Source organism: Elaeis guineensis, chromosome 16 (genome assembly GCF_000442705.2).
Source record: "Elaeis guineensis isolate ETL-2024a chromosome 16, EG11, whole genome shotgun sequence".
NCBI classification, from domain to species: Eukaryota; Viridiplantae; Streptophyta; class Magnoliopsida; order Arecales; family Arecaceae; genus Elaeis; species Elaeis guineensis.
In genome coordinates this window covers 46,462,310-46,474,173 of record NC_026008.2, presented here as the reverse complement: position 1 = coordinate 46,474,173, position 11,864 = coordinate 46,462,310, and the positions used below count along the sequence as shown (strand labels likewise).

General features: G+C 41.1%; 1 protein-coding gene across 1 annotated transcript; it reads right to left on the bottom strand.

Moving 5' to 3' along the window:
• LOC105035837 (F-box protein At2g26160-like) lies at positions 1-1,146 on the bottom strand. The gene has a single exon (XM_010911545.3). It carries the CDS (start codon positions 1,144-1,146, stop codon positions 1-3), a length of 1,146 nt encoding a protein of 381 aa, XP_010909847.1.
• Between the last annotated feature and the right edge of the window lie 10,718 nt (positions 1,147-11,864).

The window sequence follows — 11,864 nt, the reverse complement described above, 5'->3', positions numbered from 1 at the left end:
TCAATCTGTCAAATTGAACACTCCGATGTCACGGATGACTTGCCGATCCATTACGGACGCATCTCCGTGCCCATCTCTATAGTCATCAGTGAAATAGATGCTGCTGCTCGTAAGCTCGGGAAATTCGCGTGTGGACAGTGCCATCGAGTGGTTAAGCCCGAGGAACAGGGCGAGATCACCCAGGTCTTTGACCTCGGACCACTCGTTCCGTCTCTCGTCGAGCTTGAAGATGGCGAATGCTACAGTCATCCTCGCATTGCCGGGAAGGATGGACTCCCTCGAGCGATTCCCGTCCACCGGTAACCACCGCGAGTTCCTCCACACCTGGAACAGATCCTTACCGTCCGGTGACTCCACCAGGTACCTTCGATTGAAGCAGCAGCCCCGCTGCTTCAACTTTTGCGAATGGGGACGTTCTACCCATGTCCCTACCACCAGCGAGCCCGGGGCATCGAGATCGAAAACTACGAGTTCCCTGGTGATGGCCACAGCGTGGAGCAGCCCCTTGCGAAAGATGATGTCCCAGAAGAGCCGCGGAAGTGGTGGTTGGAGCGTCGTCCATGACTCGTCCCCAGCGTGCGCGAATGACAGATCGTTGAATTCTCCGTGGATGACCGCCACGGCTGCAGAGGAGGGGTCGAGGATTGCCTTCGAATAGTAGTACACGCGCATGTGCTCCACTTCATGCGGTACCTCCCCCAGGTTATCATAGCCGATGACATAGTCGGTGATGCGGCCGTCGGAGTCACGGACGACACCGGCGACATCGAAGAACGTGGCGACGGATGGGAGGGCCAAGGATGCCCCGGTGAGCGGATTGAGAGCGTGCAGCTCCGAGAGCTCGTCGACGGTGATCAGCCACCCCTCGGAGGATCCGATGCACAAGCGACCGTGGATCTCCGGGAGGTGGATTTTGTACATCTTCCGGTCCGGGCGGCTGAAGAAGCGGCGGGTGTCGGGATCGCTCGTGCTATCGGAAAGCATCAGCCATGGGATCTGTGGCTTCGGCAGGCAAGGCCTCTGGGCCACGGTCGAACACCATGAGCGGCAGACGACACCAAACCGGAGGTAGTCGGCTACCTCCAGACGGCCGAGTATGAGAGCCTGTAGCTCGGGAGGAAGGGCGGCCCAATTGTTGTGGGACATCGCAGCTAATCAATGGTTCTCTCCGACGTACCCTCCAAGCGCCCAGCTATCTCCCCAACCCAATTATTTATACCATGCAAGAGAACAGAATCCTTCACACTAAGACTCGGACGGAAAGGGCTCGTATAGCTCTCAAATGTGCAGTCTTTTCCGTAATTTTCTTTATTTTTGTTGGTTTTTCATGTTTTCCCCGATTTTTCTTCTGTTTTTTCCGTCCTCTGGAGTCTCAATATATGGTGGGATTCTTGGAGCGGCGGCCAAATAGGGAGGCTTAGACGAGGGCTAGGGTTTGGTGTTCGTATTTATGCATAAGAATTTGAGTGGTATAAATATATTATCAATCAATTTGTAACAAAGGTGGAGCGGTATCTTATTGGCTTTTTTTTCATTATTTTTTGGTCATGCACTACCTTATTGGTTAAAGCAATGATTTGGTTGTCCAAGGATTTCAAGTTCAAATGCCACCAACTCTATACAATACCATCCGATTAAAACTATACACTATATGGTATTGTGATACACACATCAATACATAGTTCTCAGAACATAAATTGCATCAATACATAATATATGGCCACATACTTAGCAAATTAGTCATATAACAAATCAATACATCCGATTAAAATTACATACTAGCAAATCAATACATATCTCTAAATAAATTGATATATACTTTTGATAATATTATGTTTACCAGTATATATTATATAATATAGTGATATATACCAATCAACATTCTGATATATACTGCATGTTTTTTTGATATAGTTAAAAGCTATATATCAATTTATCTGTAAGTATATAATGGATCATTATTGAGTGTGTACTAAATAAGCTTGTAGTATACATCAAAAAGTCGATAAGTGTGTATCACCAAACTATGTAATGTATATTAGTGAACATAATTCTCTAAAAACTATATATCAATTTACTTGAAGGTGTGTATTAGATTGCTAAAAGATTAATTGCTGGAAATTCCTCCCGAAAGCCATAAAAAAGAAACGAGTATAACAAATTCTACCATACCATGGTGCATAGTGAGCTTGTAGTCAATTTTGTATATCGTCTCTTAGGATAAACCTTTCAACCAAAGTTATATAAAATTGCAACTTTTAAGAAGAAATACAACAAAGATAGTTTTCTTCAGCTAAGCAGCCAAATCAATAACTAAGAATCAATGAAAGAAACAAACAGAGAATCTTCGCTCTTTTGGTGTTTTGAATACATGACGGACCTGAAACAATAGATAAATGAACCTACTAGGTGATCATATATGACATGATCAAGTATAGTTCTTTCTCTTGATGACTATTTTTTTTTCCTATTGCATGCAAACATTATGTCTGTTCCTAAGAGGATGGGCATAGTTTGTTGTTCTTTCTCGAAAGCTTTACAAACTTGTGTATTTTCTTTTTTTTTTTCTCTTTTTTTACAAGGATCTGATAGAAATTATATATATGTATAGTATCCTGACCTACATCACTTGGACTGTTTTGTCCACATTAAGGCACAGGGCACTAGTTTATCTCAGCATGGGTAGCATTCTTGCAAGATTCTCCAAAATCAAGAATTTTGATTTTATAGCATAAGTATTAGAATCTTACATATGTACCAAACCTTAGGAGTATATGGTATTCTTGTCTATTTCCTTTGATATGTCTAAAGCTTTTGTTGTACTCTCTATTTTGTATCTTGAATTTTCTAGACCAGCAAAATCATAGTTGCTATGTTCTACCTTCCCTCCCAACAGTTATTTCTTCAAGGTAAGTTTTAGATTTTCATTTCATTTTTTTATAGATTTCTGATGTTAATGTTGCTGTTTTTTCCTTCTTTTTGCGGAATTTCTTGATTATTTGCTCTTCCATTCATTTTGGGTTCTTCAATGTTTCTTTGATTTTCTCTACTTGATCAACAACATCAAGCAATTGTTCATCAATTCCCAAAACACAAAGCAGTCCTGACAATAAACAAACAGCCAACCAGCTATTAGATAGATCTAGTCCAAACTCTAAAATAAAATGGACAATTAAGAAACACAAGATCAAGAATCCAACAAAAGTTCTAGCATAATAATTCTCATAATTCCTATAGACATCAACTCCACGAAAGAACCCTAGAAACACCAAAACAAAAATCCTAACAGGAAGAGAGGCAATCTGGTCACCGAGGTTGGCGTACTTGAGCTGGCAAGAATCGAAGCTATGCCAGCATTGGAAGAGCTAGGTTGTGGATCTCTGATGGCTTCATATAGTCAGGGTGGGGAGGCTGGAGATGATCTTTTGCTGCTGCTCAGGGTTGGGGTGGATCCCAAGCATGGCTGCAGGTGGGGTAGGGGGTGGAGGTAGTAGGCCTGAGGAAAGATGAAGAATTCATCACAACGGTAGTCAGAGGTGGGTGCATGGCAATGGCCATCGAGCAGTAGGAGGCAGGGCTTGGTGTTATAGTAGGACTGTGGGGGTAGGGCTAGGTTGCCGAATGGATAATGGACTTCCTATCAGTGGGGTCGCGGTTGGATTATGTACTTCTTGGATTTCATTTTTCATGTGAAATACTCTTAATGCTATGTAAATCAATTAAGTAATGAGAATATCTTACTCCATTCTATCCTAAAAAAAAATCTATTTTGATAATGTATTGGTTCTTGAAACTAATTTGATATACTGGTGTCTTGATCTAGTAAATCAGAAGGTTATGATAGGACAAAATTATTTTCTGATTCCTTTTCTAGTGGGCTAGATATTATAATCGATAGATCTCATCTTTATATAGGTTAATAGCAGATGCAAATTTGGAGCCCATAACCTTCCCTATTTTTTTTATACAAACGGGCAGTCATACCAGTCTGATGCGAAAGCACCTCAAAATCAAAAGATTAAGATACAGAAAATTTCACAGAGTTGGCAGATAGTTTTTATCCTGTCTCCAGATTCAATCATCGGAGTACTCTGCAACATATGCTGCCACCCAATCCACAGCAATGTTTGCCTCCCGATAAACATATCGAACTCTGATTACATCAGCTTGACGAAGAGAGGTCTAGACGTCTCGAATAAGTGGATGAACATCGAGCTACCTTTTACTTTCTTGGATCCAAGCAATAACAATAGCAAAATCACCCTCAAGGCAAATTCTCTCCGTATGAAGCTGCTGCCTAGCAAAGGTGACACCGATCTAGACGGCATGAAGCTCCACACCTGATATAGAAGACTCAAAGAGGTGGCAACCACCCCATCAGAAGTCTAGTATCGGGACTCCGGATGATGAAGCCTGCACCGCCTCAACCTTCCCTTCAATATGTCAACAATGCTCATTTTTTTTTATATGGAGTTGGTTTTGCTCAATTTAAGGGACAGAAATTCTCAGTTCATGCATTTGGAATCGGACCTCATGCAACAATTATAATACTTAGGAACTAGAGTGTTTATTGGGTGAAAGGGTTCAGAGGGCTTTGGCCACAAGAGTTTCTCAGCTAGTTTTGATTAACTACAGTAGCAGTTAATCTTGTTTGGAATATTGGTAAGTTGACCAATAAATTTGAGTGCATTCTTTATAGAATATGTGATAGTAGGATACTATTGATCAAATGATATAAAAAAATGCTAATAGAATATGGCGGAAGTGTTAGTTAAACCTTACCTTGGGTAAATAGGCATAGAGATTATGGAAACCACGAGACAAAAGAGTAAATTCTTTTAGAGGCTAGGTTCTATATGGTGTACTAAACCTATGAAGATAGTGTCCTTCTTGTTGAGATGGATTTGGAAATTTGAAATTATTTGCATAGGGGTAATAAGTTATGCAACATGTTAGGGATATACAAGTCTTTAATAGTATTTACAAGGGAATTAGATTTAGTTCAAGTTAAATATGACATACGAATGGCAAATGAAAGAAGAAATATGCATGATAGCATGGTGATATAGTGAAGAGAGCTGAAGTTTTAACTATTAGGAGATTTTAGGAGCTTAGTGGTTTCCAATTTGTGCAATATATATGCACGTATGTGTATGTATATAAAAATAAATATGTGTATGTATGTGACCTCAAAAGCTTTGCAATAGAAATCACTGATGGAGCTATCAAAATAAAAATTAATATGGTTGATCATGATCTATGATGTATAAAATACTCAAAGAATAACAATGACTTATTTTGGAGGTCTTGTATTTGTACATCAAGCGAGCACAAAATGAGCAATAACTATATAACTAGTAAGCTACAGTATATCACACATAATATATTTTGCAAATCCAAACCATTAATGCCGATCTATAGTTTAGAACATATATAGATTAACATCAACGGCTTGGATTTGCAAACTATATGGTGTGTGATATACTTACTAGCTATATAGTTATTGTTCAATTTGTGTTCGCTTGATGTATAGCTAAGAGACCTCCAAAAAAAATCATTGTTAGTCTATGAGCATTTTATACATCATAGATCATGATCAATCATGTTAGTTTTCATTTTGATAGCTCCATCATTGATTTTCATTGTAAAGCTTTTGAGGTTACATACATACACACATATATATTTACATAGGTGCATATATATTGCATAGATTGGAAACCACTAAACTCCCAAAACCTCTTAATAATTAAAACTTCGGCTCTCTTCACTGCATCACCATGCTATAATGCTTATTTCTTCCTCCATTTGCCATTTGTGTGTCATGTTTGACTTGAAGTAAATCATAATACAATTCCCTTGCAAATACTATTAAAAACTTGTATATCCCTCTACCTTGCTATATAACTTATTACCACTAAATAGATCATTTCAAAATTTCAAATCCATCACAACAAGAAGGGCACTATCTTCATAGGTTTACCATATATTAGAACCTAGCCTCTAAAATAATTTACTCTTTTGTCTCCTCGTTTCCACAATATTTGTGCCTATTTTGCTAAGGTAAGGTTCAACTTAACACTTCATCCATATTCTATTAGCATTTTTCCATATCCTTTGATTAATAGTATCCTACAATCACATATTCCATTAAGAATCCACTCAAATTTGCTGGTTAACTTATCAGGATTTCAAACAAGATTAACTGCTACTGTAGTCAATCAAAACTAGTTAAGGAACTCTTGTGACCAAAGCGATCTAAACCATATCACCCAATAATTGATCTAGTTCTTAAGTATTATAATAGTTGCATAAGGTCTAATTCTAAATGCATGAACTAAAAATTTTTTTCCTTTAAATTGAGCAAAACCAACTCCATACAAAAAAAAAAAAAAAAACATTAGCATTGTTGTTGTATTAAAGGGAGGTCGTGGGCACCAAATCTGTATATGCTATATAAAGATGAGAAAGAAGGTCTGCTGGTTATAATCTCTAGCCAATTAGAAATAAAGCCAGAAAAATGATTTTGCCTCCGAATTTACTAGAGCAAGACACCAATACAAGACACTAGTACATCAAACTATTTTCAACAACCATTGCATCATCAGAACATATATATATATATATATATATATATATATATATATATATATATATATATATATATATATATATATATATACATATATATATATATATACATATATATATATATATACATATATATATATATATATACATATATATATATATATACATATATATATATATATATACATATATATATATATATACATATATATACATATACATATATATATATACATATATATATATATATGTATATATATATATGTATATATATATATGTATATATATATATGTATGTATATATATATGTATATATATATATATATATATATATATATATATATATATATATATGTATATGTATATATATATATATACATATTCAAGCCAACAACGAAAATTAAAGAAATCATGTTGGTCCATCTTGGGGACAGATGGCGGGAGCGTAAAGCTTGCAGAACATTCTGATTGTTTTTTTTTTTTTTTTAATTTTTTGGGAGAAAAAAAAGGGTTTGGGGGTAGCTACTCCTCTGGGCGTAACTATGAGGACTCCAACCTGTTAGAGGAATATTCGATATGGGGCAACGATAAAGATAGCTCAGCCCCTCTCCGAGCGTGACCATGAGGGCTCCTAACCCGCTAGAGAAATGTTTCATGCGAGGCGATAATAAAGATGGCTCAGCCCCTCCCTACCATGTCCAAATGGATCAGATGAGTACGTCATCCCCAGAACCATCCATATTCAGAGGATCCACATACCACTCCAATCCGCTAGAGTAATATTCAATGTGGGGTGACAACAAAGATGGCTCAGTCCCTCTCCGGGTGTGACCATGAGGGCCTCCAACCCGCTAGATGAATGTTCGATGTGGGGTGACAGCAAAGATGACTTAGCCTCTGCCCACCATGTCCAAATGGATCAGGTGAGTACATCACCCCCAACACCACCCATACTTAGAGGGTTCATATACCACCCCAACCCATTAAGAGAATGTTTGATGCGGGATGACAACAAAGATGGCTCAGTCCCTCTCCGAAGATAACCATGAGAGCCCCCAACCCACAAGAGGAACATTGTCCAAGTGGATCAGGTGAGTACGTCACCCCCAACACCCGCATGCCACCCCACCACAGATGTTTGGGTATCGAAAAAATTAATCCGCTCATTTAATCAACTTCTATGGACTCGAACCGCGGATGTGGGAGATGGAGTTAATGGCGCGACCTACTGACCTACCACATGTGTGGTCTGATTGGGCTCTTTCAAAAGAGAAGTGTGAGTAATTAAGAGAGAGAGAGAGAGGTACGAGTAATACACATCAAATACTATCATTTGATATATTTTCTTCATAATTAGAAATTCAGCTATTGGCCTTATTTTTTTTAAATATTTTTTATAAATAAAAATTCTCTCAAGCTCCAAAAAGCAAATATTTGCTCCCTTACTAGCAAAGAATATTTTATTTTCTTTATTTTCTTTAAACTAATAATCAAGTAGGAAAAACTATAGCCAAATGTAGGTCTTCTTAAGGAGAGAGGACTATGGAGCTGGCTTTGCTGTGGGAGAATCCCCATTATTTGACTCTATAGTATTTTAGATTGAGTTGAGAGCAGCTTAGAAAGACTTGGTATACATTATTTTTAGCTTGCAGACTGATAGATTTATTTTGGAGGAGGATTTTAAGTCTTGTCCAAGACAATGATCACTTAATTTTTTAGCAACTCTAAGCCTACTAAAACTCAATTTTCGCTATTGGCTGATGCTCGAAGGCTCATTGTGCGGTGTTTCAATTGTTTGATTAGACATACTTAGGAGAAAAAAAATTGTAAGGCTGATTATGTCGCATCTTTCATGGCTGAGCATGTTAGTAATGATGTTTGGGGGTCTGTTGCTAAGATCTCACACCATTTCTACAATTTGATTCACCTAATATAGCTGGTTTCAAAAATAAATAAATAAATAAAATGTTTATAACTTCTGTATTCATCTAATCTCAATGAGATAGTAAATAACCAGTGCTCCATCAATCCAACAGCTCAGATATCTAAAGGATAAGATATGGTACTTTCAAAGCATAGGGGCATTATAGTCAATTTGTATTTCAAGTCCTGGGACAACAACCTCGCTTTCGCTCTCTCCTTCCGCTTTCTTTTTTTTTTTTGGTACAAGCAGGCTATTACACCATTCTAATATGAGTATGCATTGTTCGCCTCCTGAACAAACATTGTGATGGCATGACGAAGAAACCTTCAAATACTGCAGAGCAATGGATGAATCTCCAAATGCTTAGCCTCATCTCAGATCTAGCTAATAACTGTAGCTGAGTTTTAATCTCAAATAATAGAAGACTAATATGGTAGAATAAAAAGAACACCCGGTAGGAGAAGCATTACTTATACCTAAGGTTTTTTGTCTTGATATCAGATCCCATAGTGATGTCATTCTATTACAATATTGGTACATGATTTTATATGATACCGAACAGTATATCTAATATCTAATATCAGTATGATACAGGACACCATATTGATTCGGTACCAGCTAGTATCGGTATAGTATGCTTGACACTAGACAATAAGAGATGGTATGGCAAACCATACTGGTACCATTTTGCTTCTCATGCCAATGTCATGCTGATGCATGGTATTTCATCTCTATTTTCATGTGTTGTGACCAAGAAATGCATGGTGTGCCAAAGTAGTATCATACCATATTGGTTGAAGTTGAACCATATGGGCAAGGCATAGGTACTTGTAATGATACTTTAAACCCTGATTCAAATTATGATACAGCTGCTACTAAAGTAATTTTGAAGCTAGAAATAATTGTTTAAAGTGCATTTTATAATTGTTTCGAATGCCTGTTAGAGAAAATGTGAATAGACTAGCACATATTGGTTGGAACCAACGAGAAGGAATATCTGAAGAAAGGGGCAAAGAATTGACATGGCCAAGGACATGGTTTGGAATCTTTGGTAAGCATAAGCCAAGAGCTTATATATATTGTTGGGTATAAAATATCCTCGGCCGAAGTTCTTGGTGGGATCGACCCTCGCAAGTCTCTTCCGACTTTCGACTACTGTTGGTGAACTCCCGTCGCTTCGCTCGGACTCCTACAGGAGCCGGGCTCCGTCACCAACTTCAACTGCTGGTAAGCTCCGTTCGGACTCCTACAGGAGCCGGACTTCGCACCTGACTTCTACTGCAAGGAAGACTCCGCCCAGACTCCTACGGGAGCCGGGCTCCGTCACCAACTTCAACTGCTGGTAAGCCTTGTCTGGACTCCTACGGGAGCCGAACTTCGCCTTTGATTTCAATTGCAGGAAGGCTCCGCCCGGACTCCTACGGGAGCCGGGCTCCGTCCACAACTTCTACTGCAAGGAAGACTCCGCCCGGACTCCTACGGGAGCCGGGCTCCATCCACAACTTCTACTGCAAGGAAGACTTCGCCCGAACTCCTATGGGAGCTGGGCTCCGTCACCAACTTCAACTGCTGGTAAGCCTTGTCCGGACTCCTACGGGAGCCGAACTTCACCTTTGATTTCAATTGCAGGAAGGCTCCGTCCGGACTCCTATGGGAGCCGGGCTTCGTCCACAACTTCTACTGCAAGGAAGACTCCGCCCGGACTCCTACGGGAGCCGGGCTCCGTCACCAACTTCAATCGCTGGTAAGCTCTGTCCGGACTCCTATGGGAGCCGGACTTCGCACCTGACTTCTACTGCAAGGAAGACTCCGCCCGGACTCCTACGGGAGCCGGGCTCCGTCACCAACTTCAATTGCTGGTAAGCCTTGTCCGGACTCCTACGGGAGCCGAATTTTGCCTTTGATTTCAATTGTAGGAAGGCTCCGCCCGGACATCTACGGGAGTCGGGCTCCGTCCACAACTTCTACTGCAAGGAAGACTCCGTCCGGACTCCTACGGGAGCCGGACTCCGTCACCAACTTCAACTGTTGGTAAGCCTTGTCCGGACTCCTACAGGAGCCGGACTTCGCCTTTGATTTCAATTGCAGGAAGACTCCGCCCAGACTCCTACGGGAGCTGGACTCTGCCTACGACCCCAACTGCAAGTAGATTGCGCCCGGACTTCTACGAGAGTCAGACTCCATCTTCTATTCCAACTGCGGGAAGACCTCGCCCAAACTCCTACGGGTACCGGACCTCGCTATCGTCTCCAACCGAACTTCGGCCGACAAGTCTGGACCCCCTGGCGGGCCACAGTAACGGACAACACTGCTCCACTCCCTGCGGCGGACCCTGCGTAACTCCATTACTCCCTGACAGGCCGTATTAACGGTCATGATTCTGCTCCACTCCCTGCGGCAGATTCTATGCGATTCCACCACTCCCTGACGAGTCACGACAGCGGACGCCGCTCCACTCCTTGTAACTGATTCCACGTGGCGAGCCACGGCGATAGCCACGACCCCGCTCTACTACCCTCCGCAATAAATTTCTCCTGACTCTGGGTGGCCCACGACCAGACGGTTACAGGTGTCACTATCAATTTGTTGCCTCCTCCGTCTATAAAAGGAGAACCCCAGATACGTTATTCTATAAGCTCTTGTTCTTTACCTAGAAACTCTGCTAAAATTTTTCGTTCGAGCACTCCATTCTTGTTGAGGCAGAGAACTGACTTGAGCGTCGGAGGGTCTTGCCGGAGCAACCCCATCTCCGGTTTAGACTTCTTTTGCAGGTTCCGACGGTGACCGCGACTCCCTCGACTCCAGCTTCTCCGGCGCAAGCGGATTTTTGCACCAACAGGATTGAAGCTAGAGGAAGGGGTTGTGTCTTCGCAGTATCTTTGTTCTTAAAAGAGCGCTCAACGGGACCACTTTCGGTCATCTTCTCCGACACCCGCTCCTCCTTTCCCCCACTGGGTCCTCGCCCGATTTCTTCTCGCGAAGCATCCGCACAGCTACCCACGGTCTCCGCAGCCATATCTCAGGCCCCGGTCACGCCTCTGGTTTCCCAGGCCCTGCATCCTCCGGCAATGTTCACCGGCATAGAGTGGCTGGACAATCGGCCTCCGATGGATTTCGCCAACACCGTCTCGGGAGAATCCCAGCAGGAAGCAACCAACGTACCACCCATACCCCCCAAGCGGCAAAAGACTGAAGAGCCCATAACCTTCACTGAAGAAGATGCCCAGGGAGTCCAATTCTCTCATAACGATGCGGTCGTAGTTTTCATGAATATAGCAAATTACGACGTCCGTCGCATTCTCGTCGACAATGGAAGCTCGGCCGACATCTTGTTCTACGATGCCTTTTCAAG

Coding starts and splice junctions, on each gene's coding strand:
- LOC105035837 (XM_010911545.3), bottom strand. CDS start 1,146: ATGTCCCACAACAATTGGGCCGCCCTTCCTCCCGAGCTACAGGCTCTC.